Below are 21,023 nucleotides of genomic sequence, written 5' to 3' on the forward strand. Positions count from 1 at the left end.
GCGGCGCTGCGCGGGGAGGCGGCCGGGCTGGAAGATGGCGAACGTGCAGCTGGAGTTCCAGGCCAGCGCCGGGGAGGCGGATCCGCAGAGCCGCCCGCTGCTCGTGCTGGGCCAGCTGCACAACTTGCATCGCCTGCCCTGGGCCCAGCTGCGGGGCAAGCTGCAGCCACGGGTCAGCGAGGAGGTGAGGCCGGGCAGGGGGCACGATTCCCCCGCAGCTCGCTGGCTGCGGCTCGGTATCCCTCCCGGTCTTCCCCCCCGACCGGCGGGGTGCACGGTACTCCCCACCCCGACTTCCCCCCGGGGCTGCGGGGTGCATGATCTCCTCCCCCCCTTCCGCGGGCGGGGCTGCGGGATGCATGCTGGGCTCTTCTCTAGGGCCCCTTTTCTCCAGGGCCTCAGGGTGTATGTCCTCCCCCAGCTCGCCGCAAGCCCTGGCTGGCTTCAAGTGGTTTCCATCACAAAAATTTGAATCACTGCCTCTCAGCACCCCCACTCTACAAATTGGGCTTCTTTAGGGTCAAGGCTGATTTTCCCCCTGCTCCTTCCCCTGGGTCGCTCATCCCACCTGGCTGCCAGGTGCATGACTGGGCCCCTGCATGTGTGTGGAGGGAGACTCTGGAGGGCTGAAGGTGCATGATTCCCTCCTGGAGTGAGGTTTGGCTTGGGTGTCCTGGTGGTGCAGGGTGCATAGTCCCCCTTTGGGGGCGGGGGTGTTTAATCCCCCATGGGATAAAATCCCTGAGGATTAAACATCTACCTAATACCTCTGTGCCTGGGCCCCACCAGAGCATCCTTCCTCTTCCAGGCTGGGTGGGTTGCACTCAGCTCTAATCTCCTAGCTCTGCAGCTGGTTGAGCCTGCCACTGCAGGGTGGGGACTGAACGGGAAATCTCAGGGGAAGTCAGCAAATCACAGGGTGTTTGACCCTGCACCTTCATGTGTTTTCTGAGCAGAAATAGAGTTGCTGTGACTGGAAGCGACTAGCTCTGATTGCCTGTCCTAGCGGAGCAGTTTCTGGTGAAGGGGGCCTCAGAGCCCTGCCTCAAACCATGGTGTGGTTGCATCCCTGTGAGGGGAGCCCCAGTTCAGGGGATTGGGGCTGGGGGCAGAGAGTTGTGGGGAAGGAGGGCTTAGCAGGGCCCTCTCAAGTGAAATGAGATTTTAAATGTCTCCTTGAAATCCACAAAGCAAAATCCTTGGCCTCTCAGTGAACGATGCTCTAAATCAGTGGCTCTCAAACTTTTGTGTTGATAATCCCTTTCACATAGCAAGTTTCTGAGTGCGGCTCCCTCATGAATTCAAAACACCTTTTTATATATTTAACACCATTGTAAATGCTGGATACGAAGCAGTGTTTGAGGTGGAGGCTGACAGCTTGCGACCCCCCCATGTAATAACCTCGCAACTCCCTGTGGGTCCCGACCCCCAGTTTGAGAACCACTGCTATTAATGAACCTTAAAATGGCACCTCCCCAAAGGAATCCCCCCTCCCAGCTGAGAGATACTTGGCAGGTCATTTTCCCAGTCGAGGGATCCGGTAGGGGTTCCAGGCACAGCAGTTAAGATAGCAACTTCTGGCAGGAGCCTGTTGCTGTTCTGGAAGATCTGTGGGATTTGCCATGTGCCCACGGAGGCAACCGTTGCAACTTAAAATGTAGAACTGATCTTACCTTCCTTCTGCTTTGATGGGTGTAAAGTGCTTTTTGTTTCTTTTAGGTCATAGGTGTTCTAGCAATGCCAGCTGAGGATATTGTAATTAATGTAATTACTGAAATATACATTCTTGCTTGCCAGATGGCAAGTTTGAGACCTAAATTGGATTTTCAGAAAAGGGTGAAATGTATCATGTTGTTGTTTTTCCCCCTCTCCCAGCTGTTTGGATGAAATGTGTAGATCTGTTTTTATTTTGATGCTCCTAATGACTTTTTAAAAATTACGGGACAACCACAAATATTTTTACATTACGGTTTTTAGCTTGCAAGATGTGTGGCAGATCTTGATTGGACTGTATGTCTGTAGTGAAGAACAACTGGCTCTCATCTCCTTTTTTTAATTAAATGGCCATGTGAAACGGCTGTATATTCTATGCTAATAAATCAAACCAGCTTTTTATCACTATTAAAACAGTTTTAATTAAAACGGCTTTGAATACCTATTACATAAAATGGCCTGTTTCCATGTTTAATGCAGTATCAGACATAACTTGCACTGCCTATGGAAGTACGTATCTTCCTGATTAACCAATAGGTTCCCCATATTCAAGTTGTGTGTATAAAGACATCATAAAAAAAGTTGCCTGCATGTGGATACTAGTGGATACTGTGTTTAAACTCAGGTGCATCATTCTGCACTTTCCGCACCTAAATATTACAGTTGCGGAAACCATCAGAAATACCAAGAATGAGACGAATAGAAAAGTGTTGTACTGTTCTTTGCTTTTAATTTCTTTCCCTTCCTCCTCCTCTCAGATATGGCAGGCTGCATTAAGCACTCTGAATCCAAATCCCACCGACAACTGTCCCCTCTACTTGAACTATGCCACCGTAGCTGCTTTACCTTCCAGGGTTAGCAGACACAATAGCCCATCTGCAGCTCACTTCATCACCCGCCTTGTTCGAAACTGTCTTCCAGGAGGCATCAACAGATGTATTGTTGTAAGTGACAGTTAGAAAATACCTTTGTTAAAAAGCCAAGTTAAGCATTTTCTTGTATTCCAGGAAGTCTGGTCTGTAGAATAAGGCCTTTGTCTATACTTGAAAGTTTTATCGGTATAATTATTTCAGTTAGAGCGGGATGGGGATTTTTTTTGTTTTTTTGTTTTTACCAAAACAGTTAAAGCAATAAAAGCCCTAGTGTGGACACAATTATACCACCGTAAAGAAGATTTATACTGATATACACCTCTACCCCGATATAACGCTGTCCTCAGGAACCAAAAAATGTTACAGTGTTATAGGTGGAACCGCGTTATATCGAACTTGCTTTGATCCGTCAGAGTGTGCAGCCCCGCCCCCCCGGAGCGCTGCTTTACCGTGTTATATCCGAATTCGTGTTATATTGGGGTAGAGGTGTAACTTATTCCCTTTTCCATGCTGGGCTAGCTATACTGTATATAGCTCTTTATAGCAATATGACTGTGTCTATGCTAGGGGGTGTGGTTGCATAGGTATAACTCTACTGGTATAATCGCAGGGTTTGTCTACACTGCAGCTGGGAAGGTGTTTCTCTCTGCAGGTAGACAGACACGGAAGCTGTCTCTAGCTAATGCACCAAAAAGCAGCATATCTAGGGGTAGCACAGGCAGTGGTTCAGACTAGCTACCTGAGTACAAACCCGCTTGGATTCCCGAGACCTGTTGTTCGCATGCTGCTCTGCTGTTGGCATGCTCCCAGCTGCAGTGTAGACATACCCATAATGTGGTACAACTTTCCAGCATAGCCAAGGACTAAGTGGAAGAGCTAGTCTGGGCACAAGGTGAACACCAGTTTAACTAAATCACTTTAAGAATTGTTTTTATTGTGTTTTTTGAACAGGTTTAAGCTAGGTTAATGTAATGCACTCTTCATCTGGAATAAGAGCCCAAACAAAGGGTTTGCAGCAATAGATGCCTTGTCTAGACGAGATCTAAGGTGTGACATTAACACATACTAGCAAACGTGTTTTAAAAGTATTATGTAGAAGCAGCCTCCTGCCTTTAATACATGCTACACAACCAGTTTAGGACATATTAGAGGCAATAATATGCCTTGTCTACACTAGACTCTGAAAACGTGTTAGCGAACACCTGCTAATGTCACACCTTAAATCCTAGTCTAGAAAAAGATTTAGTTAAACTGCTGCAACTGGAGATAGATAAACTCTAGATAAACTGTTAGGCTATCTACAACACTCATCACATGAAAAATTAGTTGGGAGCCCAGTTGATCAAAGTCTGTACCTTCTGAGTTAACATTTGTAACGTTTCTCTAAAACACTCTTCCATTTCTCATTCCTATTGTAGATGTCAAGAATCTACTGCATGTATCAAGCGCCCAAAGTTAATATTTAGCCTTTTCCATAGTAGTAATTTCCCTGTCAATGTGTTTGGAATATAGACCAGCAATTCCCACGCTTCCTAGGCCTTGACTATACACCAGAGTTGAAACACTTTGACTATATCAGTGTAATTAAATTAGTACGTACACCCCAGTGTGGACATACTTTCACCTGGATAAAAGTGCTACAGGGTCCTGCAGTAGAGCTTATCCCCGTATGGGAAATGGAAGAAGCTATTCTGGTCTAAGGCCCCTTTATCCCGGTATAACTGTGTCCACACGAGGGGTTATACCAGTATAACTTGCAGGAAAAAAATCACTCCCTAACTGAAATAGTTTAACCAATTTAAAGTCTATGTATAGGCCAGGCCCGAGAGCCTTCTCTTTTCTGTCCCTGGCACTTTTATCAAGGATAACAGAGCCCCTAATCCAGTTCCATCCCCTTCTAACACTTTGTGACCCATTTGTCTTCCTGCTGGTATTTCAGATGGTATGTGAGCGCTCTGAAGTCTTTGCCTCAGCTTGTGCGCTAGCCAGGGCATTCCCACTGTTCACGCACCGATCCAGTGCATCTAGGCGCACAGAGAAGAAAACTGTAATTGTGGAGTTTTTCCTGGTTGGACAGAACAATGGGCCCATAGAAGTGGCAACCCTTAACGTAAGTTACAGATTTTTCCCTCAGTTAGCTGTCACATTGCTCCTTGTATATCCAGCCCAGTTTTCTTTCAGAACTGTTACACTGATATGAATTACCAGTCAGTAGCTAGCGAATGTAGAGTCTACTGCACTCAAGATAAGAAATGGCCACAGATCAACTCAGTTTTATTACCACTTATGTGATTTTTACTTTATAGCGTTCAGAATTGGTAATGCTGAAGATATTTTTGCAGAGGTACCTGTTCTTAAAGATCTCAATCAGGGATCAGACTCCTGTGTCCTCGGAGAACTGTACAAACACATCGCACAGAGACGTCACTTCTATAATGTTTGTCTTAAGTGCAATTAATAGATTTTAACGTATGGCCTTATATTGCATTGAATCAGGCATGTGTATATGTTTCCAGCCAAAGGAAGTTACAGTAAGTTTATCCTGCTTTTATGAGGCTTAATTCTACCATTGGTTACATATGTACATCTCTCATTGAAGTCACCAGTAGCTGAATATTCTGGGGCCAGAATATGGCCTATGATATTTATATGTCACATTACATCACCTCAGTGTTTTATTCTCCTAGTGAAACTTTGTAGCCAGAGATGAGACACTAGGGCGGTGTTTCTCAAATGTTTGTGTTGGTGATCCCTTTCACACAGCAAATGTATGAATGCGCCCCTGCCCTTTATGAATTAAAAACACTTTTTTTGTATTTCACACTATTATAAATGTTGAAGGCAAAGTGTGGTTGAGGGTGGAGGCTGACAGCTCGCGACCCCCCAAGTAATAACCTTGTGACCCCCTGAGAGATCACGACTCCCAATTTGAGAACCTCTGCACTAGAGAAGTAATCAGTCACAGTTAAGCTGCAAGTCTGTATTATACAGCATGAACTTAGCATATCACTTGATTAGTTGCAGGAACCCCTCAACCATGTTTTTTGGCTGTGATGGAGCTGAAGAGGCCTAGGTTGACTAGTGTCACTGAGTTGACACTTGTCCCTGTCAGAAGAGCAGTTACAAATTTTTCTAGTTTATGCCTTTGCTTCTGCCCTGGCTTGTGAGCTGGATTAGCTACACAACACAAAATGATGCCAGCCCAGCTAATCAGTTTTTGTGAGGGTGGCAGGGAAGTATTCATAAATTGGCTAAGGGCAAGATATAGTTGTGTTTATTTCTTTTTTAAACTGGCTTTCCCAGGCTCTAAGCATCTTTGTTATGACAGTATAGTACAATCTAGAGCAGTCGCGTAACAGCGGACAAGAAAGTCATAGAATCATAAGACAGGAAGGGACCTCGAGGGGTCATCTAGTCCAGTGCCCTGCACACATGGCAGAACTAAGTATTATCCTATGAGTACTGAAAATGGACCCCATCATGGAGGCAGAGCCCAAGCCACTTAAGGCTTTAAGGCTCAAAATCAACCCCTAGACTCCAGATTCTCAAACTGGGGTATGGCCTCCTCACTGTGGAGGCGCAGAATATATTATAGGGCGGGGTATGAGAAGCTACTGGTAGCAGCGTTGCCTTCAGAATTGGGCGTCTGTTTGAATCAGTACCTTACAGTTTTTGATATTTAGTGAGTTGCAAGTGGATTTTTTTAATCAGTATATGTACTTGGGTGGCGAGGGGTCGTAAACTTCTGCAGACACAAAGAAAGGGATGTGATCAAATAAGTTGGAGAACCACGGCTCTAGAGTGAAATCCTGACACCCTTTCCCCAACTGAATTCAGTGAAAAAACTCATCGTTGACTTCAGTGAGGCTAGGATTCCACTCCATAAATTCAACCCAGAAAATCTGAGATGGCTCATGCAGACCCCAGAGCACTGATGTCACATGCTTCCTTTTGGATACACCACTCACCAGGCAGGCTGCTCTATTCTGCACCATCTTCCTTGTCTGGGCCAGTTTAAGATGGAAGCCCATGTAGAATGTATTGCAATAGTAAACTTCAGCATTGAAGCCTCCAGAGTTTATCAGCTCTACAGCCTCCCCTCCAAAGGATGATATCATTTCCACAGGCTTCCAGCATAAGTAGCCCACTGTTTATGGGAGCCCTTCGTTATATGAATCGGTTTCATGCCCTCTCCATTGCATTCATAACTTGACATTGCACTGTGTGATTGTTCAGTAGGACAGTGAAAAGGACTGTTATATTGTGCTGTCAATTCACGCAGCAAAGGAATTCAGTTTCCTTAAGGCACAGCTAATTAATTGGAGCTGAAGAATAGGCATTGCAACAGTGTTGGACTTAAACAAGGATCTGTTGCAGCTGAGAATCGGAGAACTGCATGTCTTGTACCTTTACGTTGAACCCAATTTCTGTGCAGTGTTGTGCAATTAATCCGCCAACTCTCAAATGTCTGTACCTTCCATTTCTTTTATTTCCAGTGTTTGGCAAGTGCTACAGAAGGAGTGAGGCTGGCTGCTCGCATTGTGGACACCCCATGCAATGAGATGAACACTAACAGCTTCCTGGAGGTTGGTGGTACGCCTTGCAACAGAGTTGCTTATTGGAAGTCTGTCTTGAATGTCCTGGTCTAGAATTAATGCTGGCATCTCTTAGCGAAGTCTTGTGCAGTGTGAATGATGGCAGGCATCCCCAAGAAGCTGTTACAGGCCTGTCAGTAGCATCTGACCCTTTCGCAGCTCAAGAGCACTGGTGAGTTTGAGGGAAGCCCAGTTAAACAGATCACGAGTCCGGAGAGCTGGATTCTCTTTCTGATTGTGCCACTGGCTTACTCCATAGTTTTTGGACAGGTCACTTAAGGCTGATATTTCAGAGGTACTGGATGCTCACAGTTCCCATTGGTTCTAGGGTGTTCCCCCTTTTGGAAATGAGTCTCTTAGCCATTTGTTCCCCATCCATGAAAAGGGAATGCTATTCAGTTATCACTGTGGAGTGTTTCAGGGACCATGGGGGGAAAGGAGCCGTATGTGCAAATTATTTTACTATTATGCAAAGTTTCTGAGAGCATGAACTTTCCTTCTCTATTTCATCATGGTCTGATACAGGAAAGTGCCTTCTGTGGAGGCTAGCTGGCCTTCTTATGAAAGTTCCTGTCTCTATCAGAACTTAAAGGCCAGAGTCAGCCCTCACGCTGTCATAAATCAGTGGTATCGCCACTGAAGTCAAAAGAACCACACTGTCAAGAGATCAGCATCAGGCCCAAGATCTTGAACGCTTTGTGGCTTCGCACACCGTGGATGTGTTGGTGGGCATCTTTAGCTTTGGAAAGACACATGCACATTCTAATCAACATTGGCTAATTATAATTTTTTAATTTTATATATATATATATATATTTTTTTTTATGATAACCTTAAAGGAAATCAAAAAAGTTGGCAAGGATCTTGGGATTGTTCCAACCATTATTCGTGATGAGGAGCTGAATGAGAAGGGATTTGGAGGTATGTCTTGCTGAAAGCTCAGTCTTTCATCTTCAGTTTACTTCAGGATAGTCCCCACTTCATTATGACTTTAGTTGTTTATACAAATCCCCTCTCCCCACACACACAGTTCCTTAACAACTCAGGTTTTTCAATCTTTCTTTTCCAGGTATCTATGGAGTTGGCAAAGCAGCTGTGCATCCACCTGCCCTAGCAGTACTCAGCCACACCCCGGATGGTGCTACACAAACCATTGCATGGGTTGGGAAAGGTATTGTGTATGACACTGGAGGCCTCAGCATTAAGGGAAAGGTATGTAAATGCTGTATCTGTAGATAGACTAGGTGGCTGGGGGAATGTCTACACTTCAGTCAGCACATGTAGATGTATTCGAACTAGCTTTCTTCTAGGTATGTCAAATGACGAACAGTTAAGCTACAGCAGCACATTCCGCCACATGTCTTCACTACATACCCAGAATCCAGGGCAGGAACAGATAGCCCATGGCTTAACGACTATTGTTTGTGCTAGCTGGGTCAAAGCTAGCTCAGGTCTGTCGACGTGTGCTGCAGTCACCGCTCTGATTGCAGTGTAGACATACCCAGTGCCCTGCTTCCATCTTTGCTTGTGATAAAGTCGAAGTGGATAATTTATGTTGGAAATGTCCATGGAAAATGAGATGTTTTTCCTTGAGTTAAACACTTATACTTGAGATCCTTCATGGCTGCACATCTGTAAACAAGCTATAAGGGTGAAAGTGGCAAATAAGGTTCTGGGAACATGTGGCAAAGCAGTTAAATTGCTGATATTTTCCTCCTGCAGTAGCTTGTAGCATTAGAAGAAAGCCAGAATTGAAGGGCCTTCTTTCCTGAACCTAAAGCATGATCCTAAACCCCTCCATGTCAATGGAAAGAGACCCATCGACTTTAACTCATGCTGTCAGTCCCTTAGAGACGCTGAAGCCTGTTGACTTTATATGCTGAAATAGCAACAGAAGTTTACTATTTTCAGCTTTAAAACAGGATCCAGTAAGAGCCAGACAGAAACAATGTCTGGAGAATTGACTGTATTTAACATAAAATTGGCTTGTCCAGTATGCAGATCTTGTTATGAAAGCTTCCCTTGTGTAGCAAAAAAGTGCAAGGTGTTCATTTTCAGTGGGTTAGCAATAGCATTTGTACATTTTCTGTCTTAAAATGTTAAGGTGCAAAGCCAAAGCTTTGAGAGTTAAGGTTGCATCAGAGATTCTGGTTTTAACAGGGAATACAACTGAGACTCTCCCTTACGTTTTTGAACACACACACACACACACACACACACACACACACACACACACACACACACACACACACACACACACACACACACACACACACACACACACACACACACACACACACACACACACACACACACACACACACACACACACACAAATATATATGTATTTCTGTTTTAAATAGACAACTATGCCTGGCATGAAACGTGACTGTGGTGGAGCAGCTGCTGTTTTGGGTGCCTTCAAAGCCACGGTAAAGCAAGTAAGTGAAATCTTACTCAACATCACTTAGATCAGAATTCGTGCCCAAGTTCACGTACTGCCAAGAAGATGCAGTCTTGTCTAGTACTGCATTCCCTGGACTGGGGCCTAGGAGCTTCAGAGTTCTAACTGTGAGTGGGCTTGGACAACTAGCTACGCATCAGTGCCTGTCTCTCTGTGAAATCGGGAGGTTGCTCTTTTACATACATCACTGGGGTCTTGGGAATTAATGTTTGTAAAGCACTAGGGCCCCGAGTCAGGAAATCACTTTCCCAGACCGGAGCCTATATGTGTAAGTGCTAAGTATGCTCATATCCTGAGGATTTCATTGATGCTAGTTCTTGGGTCACATCCATTCTGCCTCAGGTGAGGGCATTGAATGTTTTCTTTATTGTCAGCAAACCGGTAGATAAGGTATGAACACTGGGAAAACAGGCTTGTCTTTCTCCATCGACAGTTTGTGGTCTTGCAAGGAGCTGGCTTTTGGTTTGCTCCTGTGGACAGAAGGTAGAAGGAGACTAGCATAAAGCCAAACCTTGAAATTTTGGGAACCGTTCTGAATAATAATAATAAACCTAGTGTGAACGCCGCCAGAGGGATTCAGCTTTCACCATAAATCCAGTCACTGTAAGTCTTGCTGATGGAGCAACCATTGCCTCCAAGAAATATCCAGGGTTCAAAGAACATTTGCTGCTGTGGATTAACATACAAGTCTGAGAGAAGATCTGTCCAGGAGATGGTCAGATGCCAAACTTCCATTTCCCAGCAGTTTATTATGACCTTAGCTATGTTCTTGGCTATAACAGGATTGTTTGATGTTGAAGGACTATAAACCTCATAGTTATCTGCACAGTCTCGCAGTTGGAAGCAAATTTGCAAGGAGCAGCTTAAGCGAAGCTGCTAGCTCTGTAACTGTCATGCCTCAAATAATTTAAATCACACACACACAATGCCAAAGGACAAGGCAGAATTTTCACAGCACACCGGTGGGACTACGAAAGCCATGTATGCAGTCAGCATGACAACTTGACTTTGTTTTATACTAATTATCCCTCAGCGATTGTGCACCAAAGTTTTACAAGTGCATGTGCACCTAATTGTGTGCAGTTATTGCTCACAGTCATGATAAATGTACATGTAAGTGACTGGTCATTTTCACACACCATTACTATAACTGTGCAATATGGCAGTAAAATTAGTCTGGGCAAATTAAGCCTGCAAAGGCTGTTGTATTTCTGAGAAAATCCAGGCCTATGTATTTGTAAACACAGGATCCTATTGCTTAGTTTTAAAATTTCTAGAATAAATGCCAGGTAAATAAGTCCAAAAAGAAGCTATCTGAAAGTTGTAATTTGGACAGTAGGGGAGTATTCATTGTTGTTACTGATTTAAGGTATTTTAAAAGCAACGTGTAGAACCTGCAAGAGAAACTAACAGGATTCAATGATCTGTCGGGACATTTGATAATGGGATGGGATGGAATGTCCACATTTCTAAGCATTAGTTTAGCTGCATTTCCTATGTAGAGGAGTAAATATACACCCGCTTGGTGGAATTCCTTTTATGGGACATGAATAGAAAAGCTTTTTGTCATGCAGATCAACTTTGCCCAGGAGGAGGTTCTGGTTGGCACAGTGTCTTTTGTATCCCTTTATTTGTAAAGTATCCCAGCTCTTGTGTGCGAGGTTATTTGATGGTTCCCTGCTGCTGTCCGTTTATAGGAATGGTTGTTGGCTTTAATTTACAAAGTACAAAGAGCCAATCTAACTCTTGGGTTAGCCCTTTGGACTTAAGACCATGAGCTGGCTCAGCAAGTCCTGGCTTCTCTAGCAGGTGAAGCTTATCAAAAGATCCCTAGTGAAACTGACCTCTGACACACCCAAGAGTTTGCTTCTTTTAAAAGCAGCTGCTGCTGTTGAAAACTGTGAAAGGGGATCAAAGCAGATTTATTAAGACACAGCTGCCACGCTCCCCTCCTCCTCCCCCACAAAAAAGAGCCCTCCCCTCCCACCCCCAATCTCAGGGCACTTGGTATGTTGTACACATGAAAACAGTGATATATTTTAAAATGTCATCAAACAAAATACAAATATAAACTGGTTATAAACCAGAAGAAAACAGAGTGGGACTTAATCAGAAAGAGAGAAAAAGAGGGAAGGGAAAATACAAATTATTTGCCAGCTTCTAAGAGCATGCAGTGTAGCTCACAGCAAAATAGGAGATTACAGAGTGATAATTCTTTTTCATTGGTTGACACCTTATGGTACCATTTAGAAGTGGGGGAACCCTAGGAAATGCTGTATTGGATCAGACTCATAGACTGGATGGACGAGTATCTCGTCTCTTATGGACAATCAGGTATGAGAAATCCTGCAGTAAACCAGTGTGGGATGGGAAGTGATGCATTGACACGCATGTGGATACCATACTCTAAGACTGCCAGTCGTCTTCCAAATGAAGTCTTCATAGTGGAATTTCGGAAAGTCAGGAGGCATTGGCATGTCCTCCATGGGGAGATTGCTAATTATAAGTAGGCCTTGTAGGGCAATGGACAGGTAATAGGCAATAAGGTCACTCAGCTTGTTGTCTGGAGAATCAACTTTCCATCAGATCTCTTCTGGCATCTGGTTCGATCCAATTGGGGTCCACATGGCCTGGCAGTTGTTCTTTTAGGGGTCCTCTTTAGAAGGCTTACAGTTCACAAATGGCTGTAGCCCAGCTGTTATTGTATCTAGCCTTCTTCATAACTACTGCAGGCTTTTCCCTGAGATTGCCGGAAGTGATAGGGATGGGAGCAATTTATCAAAGGCCCCCAAGGCATCACTCGAGACTAAAATAGAAGTAATAGAAAACGCAAGCATTGGAAAATAAAAGCCCATTCATCGTGAACTACTTTGTAACATGCTGTCATGAGTCTTTATAATTGTCATGTTGAAAGCATTTATTATCTGAATCTTTTATTTGTGGCTAGAGATGTTTCAGTAGCTAGAAGTATTGTCCCTAGTCTCTGTGTTTTGAGCGTGCTTTTAGGGCTGTATTGAGGTTGAACATGTGCAGTAGCACATTTCTGAAAATCTGCACCACTATTGTTCATATAGTAATGCTCTGATTTTATGTATAAGGAGCTTGGACTTAGTAGGGGCCTGATCCAGAGCCCATTGAAGTCAGTTAGAAGACACCTGTCAGCGTCAATAGGCTTTGGATTGGATTGACCCTATTCGAGCTGGTCAAAAAGAGCAAAAATAATTTACAAAAACTTCTAGATTATTTTGATCAAATAATGAAATTTCACAAAGTTTCAACCAGCTCTGTTGATGCAGACATCTTGAACAGACACTTTTTAATTCTGATGTCACAGAGTTTAAGGCCAGAAGAGACCACTCCATCATCTAGTGTGACCTCCTGTATATCGTAGCCCACCAGCGCCGCCCACTGAACCTGACAACAGAAATGAGAACAAACTAAATAAATAAATGACAATTTTTTAAAAACCAGTTGTTCTTCAGAATCCTCCATGTGCCAGAGAGTGAAAGAGGCTGAAATCAGTTATTTAAACAGCTGGCAAAAGCTTTAGTTCCCCACCCTAACACACACGTACACATGCTTTCTTCTCAGCCTGTGCTGCTTTCTTTTTGTTAGGTTCCTTATTATCTCTCCACTGAAAACTCAGAAGCTACAGTCAGTGAATCTCTACACAGTCTTTTTTGATTATTTGTATTACCAAAGCACCTGGGAGCCCCAGTCATGGCTCAGGACTCCATTGTGTTAGGCACTCTACAAACACAGAACAAAAAGATAGTCCCTGCCCCAATGAGTTTACATATCTTGAGATCAGCTCCAGACTAGAAGCCACTTGGCACAGATTTTGCACATGATAAATGCATTTCATGGTAATAGTTGCATCTAAAAGCCAGAATCCCTCATTAATTTCTGTCCCAGTAAACTATTGTGTGCATTATGTTGAATTGCATCTCTCCTCTTATTGTTACAGGGCTTTAAAGACAATCTTCATGCTGTTTTTTGCTTGGCTGAAAATTCTGTTGGGCCTAATGCAACAAGACCTGATGACATCCATGTCCTTTACTCGGGAAAGTAAGATTGTCCGTCCCTTCCATAGACCTATTTAGTAGTGCTTTGTCTCTCCACTTTATTTAAATGGCTCCAGTTCAAGTGAACAAAGTGTATAGCTGTAGAATCCATTTTCTTATATTGTAAGCTCTTAAAGGGGCAAGGACCTTTTATTGTTGTCATTCTGTGTTTGTACACATCACTCGGCTTGAGATACTACCGCAGTACTAATAATAAACCCTCATATCATTGATACATTTGCCAGCAATAGACACCTTGCCGAAGGAAGTCCACGATACCTTAGCCAAGTAACTGAGAATAAATCAAACAATATTAACATCTGCAGCAAGTTTTAAATTGGAGAATGTAAAGAAACAAAAGACGGTTATAAGTTGTTTATTTTATGCAATATATTGCTGTAAAAATCTCACATCTCAATGGTCAACTAGAGCTGGTTGAAAAATGGGATGAGGATGGAAAATGACAAAAATTTTCATCCTCGTTTTTCGTTTTGAAATTTCAAAATCTGAAAAAATGAAACCAGGTCTTTTGACAAATCTTTGCCCCAAAATCTTCATCGGTATCTTGAAAATCTGCTCATTAAGTCCTGAAATGGGCTCAGATAATAAAGGATTCTTACCTGATTCCCAGACAACTGTTCTAGGTCATTAAAGGATCTGTATAAAGGATCAGCTTCTCTAATTCACTGCTTACTTTTTAGCATTAGATGGGAGAGGAAAAATCACCCTTTTCTTTGAAGAGCACTCATGGAAATGACATTGGGAAAGCAACTACCCTAAAAGTATGAAATAGAACATCACAACCTGTGTCCTTGGCTGAAATTTTGGAGCTGTTTGCATGAAATCTCCCCATTTTGACTGAAAACAAGAACATTTTCACACAAGAGTTAACTTTTTTTTTCTGAAATGCAGCTGGGGGGTGGGGTGGGGCGGGGCGGGGCCTCAAAGTTTTACAGGTTCCCTGAAAAATGACAATTTTTCTGACTACAAACCAAAATGCAAAAACCTCTAATTTCATTTTTTCCCTCTCAAATTCTGATGCTGTTTTTCCACATATCCGTAGTTGTGCGTTTCCTGTGTGTTTGGAAGTGGATGCTTTCTTCTTGCTAGCACATTGTAAGACATCGTTCTAATCTGATTCCCATCTGAGCAGAACAGCATCAGATTTTGTCCATTTTCATCCTCGCTTTGTAGAGTCCCAGTTCCAGTAATAGGTTAGCGTTGCCTGAGTGTTTAGGGCTCTTTAAACTGACGATAGATAGCTGTTGCTGTTCGTATCTATTCTTATTTATATTGCAGTAATGCCTAGAAATCGCACTCCATTGTGCGAGAGACTTTACAAACCCATTAAAAAGCTGGTCCCTGCCCTGCAGACTGTAGGACATATGATAAAGCCAGCACTAGACGCTCAGGTACACGGTGTTCTGAAACTTTAAAGGAAAGGGTTCCTTGCTTGAAATAAGAAGTAAATGCATATTCTTTATATTTTTCGCTTTGCAGCAGTGTTGGATCTTAGAGCTGCTGAGCAGGATCTCTTTGCATACATAATTCCCAACCTGAAATCTTGTTGCATTAAATAACGTCTTCTTCCCAGAACTGTGGAAATCAACAATACTGATGCAGAGGGCAGGCTGGTGTTGGCTGATGGAGTAGCGTACGCGTGCAAGGATCTTGGTGCTGATATCATTCTGGACATGGCCACTCTCACCGGAGCTCAGGTACTTGTTTGCAAAGCCTCTGGGTTGCTGGAGGACAGCGTTTTATTGTAACGGCTCCATGCCACCACTGCAGGTTGTCTGTGGTGACAGCATGCTGCACCTTCAGCTACAGACCACAGGTCTCTACAACTTGAGCTGGAAAAATAACTCTGTTAGCTAGCAGCAGTAATAGGCTGTTATCCTCTACATCAGGGATTGGCAACCTTTGGCACGCGTGCTTACCCTGGCAAGCCGGGGCAGTTTGTTTACCTGCCACGTCGGCAGGTTTGGCCGATCGCGGCTCCCACTGGCTGCGGTTCATTGCTCCAGGCCAATGGGGGTAGAGGGAAGCAGCGGCCAGCACATCCGTCATCCTGCGTCACTTCCCGCATCCCCCATTGGCCTGAAGCGGTGAACCGCTTCCAGTGGGAGCCATGATCGGCCAAACCTGCTGACGCAGTGGGTAAACAAACCGGCCCTGCCCTGCTCTACATGGACCAGCCAACAAAGGGGAATACAGCACACTTTGCCAGCGTGTTATATTTATAACTACATTAGTCAGACATGGTTTGTGTACCTTATGGGCTTTTATATCTCATACATAAATGAGTAAAAAATGGAATTTATTCAGACACAAATGAAATTCATTTAAATGCTCCAGTATTATTCAAAAGTTGACAGTTTTATCAATTTCTCCTTGAGAAAACTTGAACCAGTGTTTAAGATGCTGTTTTCAGTTTTCATGGTCTGATCCTGTTCCCACTGAAGTCCCTGAGGGGTTTACCAAGCTGGAGGTAATAACCATCAATAATGGTGAACACATGGATGTTTCTAAATTCAGCCTAGCAGATTGGACTCATTCCCCTTTGCTTAGGCTCAAGACCTGTTGTATGAAGGAGTGAAATGTTGTTAGGCTTTGTCATCATCAGAAGGACGGGTAAGAGAACTTGGTGCTTGGCCTAGCACTTTTCTCTGATGATGTAACTATAGCTGTATATTTTTTAGCAGTTGCAAGAACTGGAAGTTCTATAGGAGATAAAAATTAGTGGGCCAGACCTTCAACTGATATAAATCACACTAGTTCCTTTGAAGTTAGTGGAGCTATGCTGATTTCCACCAGCTGAGTATCTGGCCTGGTGTCTGCAGTTAATTATTTGGCAAAGTCTTGATTTATAAGGTATGTTATAAAATGTAGGGCGTATGTTACACACAGTCTATAATATTAGTAAAAGAGTAAAAACGAACATTGAAATACCACTTTTGCAAACCACTATAACATTTTTATGGAAGATGGTGTGAACAGGCAGTAGTTCCTGTGATGAGATCTGGCCTGGATGTCTGGGGTTAGAATTAGTCTTCGTTTAAAAATTGGGTAGTTCCTGGAAGCATGCTTTTTGCATACATCAGGGATTGTGCATGCCAGTGTAACTGTGTCCTATTGAAAACCTGCCTTATGTCTGCCGGTCTGCTCTATGGTAGCTGTCTGGAAAACACCAACAACATACGGCTCCTAGGTCTCAGGTCGAGTCGAGATCTAGGGTGAAATGACCTTTCCAATGAAGGGTCCCGCATTCACAATGTCCATGTTATCTGTGTTTGACACAACATGCTAGGTGGGTTGTCTGTGCATGTGAGCTATCTTATTTATAATTCATTGCCTGACCAACAAAAACGGGTGTGCAGTCATACAGCCATATAGTTTGTTGGCTATGAAACCCCAGGGAGATGTTTGTGTGTCTGCCATTGTGTTAGCCCAGATGAAGGTGGAATATTTCACTGTGAAATGGATTTCTTTTCAGAAATGTAAAATGTTTTGATGATGCCCAGAACCCCTCTGTTTATAACACTTCAGTCTTTATCTTTAGTTTTCAGGTATGTTTGCTCAGTGGGCATGTCATTGATAGCCATGTTACGTGGCAGGCAACTGCTAGCGCCAAGTAAGGAGAAGAAAATGGTTCTATCCAGCACGTCCGCTAAAGAGTTGGGACTAAACCCATATTAATCCTACCCGGTTGTGTCTTATCCCTCACTAGGGAATTGCCACAGGGAAATACCATGCTGCTGTCCTCACCAATAATGAAGATTGGGAGAAGGCCTGTGTTATCGCTGGCAGGAACTGCGGAGACCTGGTCCATCCTCTTGTGTATTGTCCTGAGCTCCATTTTAGTGAATTTACCTCTGCTGTAGCTGATATGAAGAACTCTGTGGCAGTAGGTTTTTTCCTTTTTTTCTTTAATTCCCTTATTTAATCAGAATTGTTCAGGCCAGACTCCCGGTGCATGTTCTGAATAATGCACTAGTTGTAGGAGGGGCTAGAAGATACAAAGATGATGTCTGGGTAGTTGATAAAAGTTTTAAGAAACCTGCCTGCCATTGACACTTGCAAACAACTCTGTTCAGGGCTGCCCGGGGCCGGAGGGGTGAGGCAAATGGGGCAATTTGCTGCGGGCCCTGCAGGGGCCCCCACGAAAATATAGTATTCTATATTTTTGCAACTTTTTTTTATGGAAGGGGCCCCTGAAATTGCTTTGCCTCAGGCCCCCTGAATCCTCTGGGTGGCCATGACTCTGTTTTTGACAAAGGGAGCAAGACCTGGCCTCAGGTCTGGCTGTGGTGACTTCAGCTGTTGACCTTGGTATATCTAAGCTAAACAAGTGCCAAAGTGTTTTTGGGGTTGGAATTGGTATGATGGCGGATTCTGCATTGACTTCTTAACGGCCACATGCATCATGGCTGTGTAACCCACCCCTTCTGTCCCAGTAAAAGTACAATGGTTCTGTTTTAATAAGGGGGATGGAGGTAAGGAGAAAACACAGCTGAGTGGGCAGGTAACTCCAAAAAGGAGCAGCAGGCATTAGCTCACTCTTGCATACTTGAGAACTGGCTGGCCTTATGAGCGATGTATTTGTACATTGTCTTCTAAAACAGTGGTTCTCAACCAGAAGTCCAGGGCCCACTGGGAGGCCATGAGCAGGTTTCAGGGAGCCCGCCAAGCAGGATCAGCATTAGACTTACTAGGGCCCAGGATAGAAAGCCGAAGCCCCACCGCCTGGGGCTGGCTCCAAGCCCTGCCACCCGGGGCTGAAGTTGAAGCCTGAGCAACATAGCTTCACAGGGCTATGGGCCCCAAGCAATTGTCCTGCTTGCTACCCCCTAACGTTGGCCCTGCCTTTTATGTGCAGAAAAAAGGTTGTTGAGGCACAGGTGGGCTGTGGAATTTTTGTAGCATGATGGGGGGCCTCAGAAAGAAAAAGGTTGCGAACCCCTCTTCTAAAATGCTGGGTAACGTAAAGAAATTTTTACGAGTTATTTTTAGACAAACAATATTTTTAAAGACAAATTATCTCATAAAATCAAACTTTTTACTGTTTCTCCAGGACAGAGACAATACTCCAAGCTCCTGTGCTGGGCTCTTTATCGCTTCTCACATTGGTTTCGATTGGTCTGGTGTCTGGGTCCATATAGACATTGCAGCACCTGTCCATGCGGTGAGTGTGTTCATTTGTTGTGTGAATTGTCACCTTTCCTGCTTGCTGTTTTTGCAGGGCTCTCTGATGTGGGGTTGGGGAATTAGAGAGGAAAGCTTTCCTGTAGGAAGTAATGACTGTACAAAGAGATCTAGATTTTAGAAAGATACCTGCTTTATTCTGGCAACTTATTTTGGGTTTTTTATTTAAAAAAAAATCTCTAAATGTTACTTAGTCTAATTTTTGATTTGCAGCAACATGTGCATTCCTAACCCAGCTAAGGGCCTTCTACAGAGTTAGGAACTGAGTACATAAAACGTGCCATGGGGATAACTGATTTAGCCCAATATCCTTTCATGGTGGTTGTACAGTGTTTGCTTTGTTGTGTCTCTTCCCGATTGGCTTGTCTGGACTGCCTGTCAAATTTCTGTGGGGCTCTGTCTGCTCCCCCAATGCCTCAGCAGATATTTGCACACTCATTCTTTTCTTGCTAACCAACTAGAAGCTTTGCTTTTTAAAAAACAAAACAAAATTGTGCAGCTGGATTTTCCTCTCTGGTATTGAATTGTGGATTCTCTGCTGAGAGAGGGGTTAGGATAAATAGAACACAGTAATTGTCAGTCTCTCTCTGTTCAAAATCAATTGCACTCTGTCTCCTACTAAACTACAGTAAAGTGCAAACTTCCCCCACTCACCAATATTGGCCGAAACTTAACCCACAGAGTACAGTTCCAGAGAAAGAGAGGAGGCTTCTCTTACAGAGTAACCATGTACTACTTCCAACTCATCTGTAGATCAGTTTCATAGAATGCATTCTTGCTTTGATGTTAACAATCATTGTAAAGGATGTTGTGCTGTGTTCATTTGTATTATTACAGAGCAGACTGGAATTTCTGCATTAGTAGTGTGCATGTTTCTAGACATCTGCATAGCTTAAAGTATTAGTATGGCTTCTCCATTTTTCTCCTTTGTGTGTGGTGCCTGCTTATTTAGCACTTTTTTCAGCAGGATTCGTCAGAAATGCCTGCCTGCGAGCACACTGCCAGCTTCTTCAGAGTTCTTCTGCCAAGGGCAACATAAAAGGTGGGATTTTCCAAAGCAGCTAAGGGAGTTGGACATCTCACTCCCATAGGCACTTTGGAAAATGCCACCCCAAGAATGTGCGCAGACTCACGGGTCAGCTCTCTGCCTGGATGTGCCAATTACATCCTGCTTGGAAAAGAGTGAGGATGAGTGCAACACCCAAGTGATATTAAAATCTGAAGTGTAACCATTTTCCTAGGGCGAAAGAGCTACTGGTTATGGAGTGGCTTTGTTGCTGTCCCTGTTTGGCCGTGCATCTGAAGATCCTCTGCTGAACATGGTGTCCCCTCTGGGATGCAATGGAGACTCTCCAGATGAGGAGATGGAGAGAGATTCTAAAAGGCGGCGCCTTGTTTAATGTTCCCCAGCCCTTACCAACGGGGCACCTGTGTTACCTCACTTTGCACCGATCCGTTCTGAAGCAAAGAAAATACCACACGTGGGAAACTGCCATTTTTTTGTTTACTGTCGGGATGAGATTGATTGCTTATTTCTGATGAAATGGCCTGTTCTTTTGTTTTTTAAATTATTGGTGCCCACAGTTGTTGAACAACATTGACCGTGCAATCTCTGAGCTCCACTAGCTTTAGTGGAGGGAGGGAAATGTCCCCCTTAAAGCACCTCACAAAACTTGCCGAGTGCATTAATGCATGAATAAGCCACTGCAGCTCTTGCTTACCAGGCCTTCTGATTTACTTTGTTACTTTCTATGAGGTTTTATCGATTCTTACAGCCCCCACTGCTTCTCACAACAAAGTTCTGTGAAAAAGAAGAAACCACTGTAGGCTCGACTTATTCCATGGCAATTCAGCTTAGCAGCAAAGAAGGTCTAATGGGAAAAGGCTTTTTATTTTAGTAAGGTGCAGTACCTGCACTTTAAGCTTTTGCTGACCATTACAGTCAACAAAAGAGTGGGCCAAAACGCAATTCTATGTCGCTCTTAATCTTTCAGATAACAGAACATATTCACTCGGAAAGAAAAGAAGAAATAGTGGGACTGTGAATAAACTTGATTTACAAAACAAAGTGGCTGCTTGCTTCTGTCTACTTTGCACATGCATGGTCTGA

At 43.7% G+C, this 21,023-nt stretch overlaps 1 protein-coding gene across 2 annotated transcripts; it reads left to right on the top strand.

Annotated features, from left to right (window-relative positions):
* The first annotated feature begins 29 nt into the window (after positions 1-29).
* NPEPL1 (aminopeptidase like 1) lies at positions 30-20,981 on the top strand. Of its 2 annotated transcripts, none has more exons than XM_050917784.1 (12): positions 30-184; positions 2,472-2,657; positions 4,525-4,695; positions 7,082-7,171; positions 8,020-8,101; positions 8,250-8,392; positions 9,544-9,621; positions 13,612-13,712; positions 15,303-15,426; positions 17,439-17,615; positions 18,783-18,893; positions 20,155-20,981. In XM_050917784.1, exons 1-12 carry the CDS (start codon positions 35-37, stop codon positions 20,311-20,313), a joined length of 1,572 nt encoding a protein of 523 aa, XP_050773741.1. In that variant the 5' UTR covers positions 30-34; the 3' UTR covers positions 20,314-20,981. The 2 variants fall into 2 exon arrangements, with proteins under 2 accessions (XP_050773741.1, XP_050773742.1); XM_050917785.1 differs by lacking the exon at positions 20,155-20,981 and adding an exon at positions 19,127-20,148.
* Positions 20,982-21,023: the final 42 nt, after the last annotated feature.

This window comes from Gopherus flavomarginatus, chromosome 11 (genome assembly GCF_025201925.1).
Source record: "Gopherus flavomarginatus isolate rGopFla2 chromosome 11, rGopFla2.mat.asm, whole genome shotgun sequence".
NCBI lineage: Eukaryota > Metazoa > Chordata > Testudines > Testudinidae > Gopherus > Gopherus flavomarginatus.

Coding starts and splice junctions, on each gene's coding strand:
- NPEPL1 (XM_050917784.1), top strand. CDS start 35: ATGGCGAACGTGCAGCTGGAGTTCCAGGCCAGCGCCGGGGAGGCGGAT. Junction 8,393..9,543: donor GCCTCAGCATTAAGGGAAAG/GTATGTAAATGC, acceptor TGTTTTAAATAG/ACAACTATGCCTGGCATGAA. Junction 18,894..20,154: donor TTGCAGCACCTGTCCATGCG/GTGAGTGTGTTC, acceptor CCATTTTCCTAG/GGCGAAAGAGCTACTGGTTA.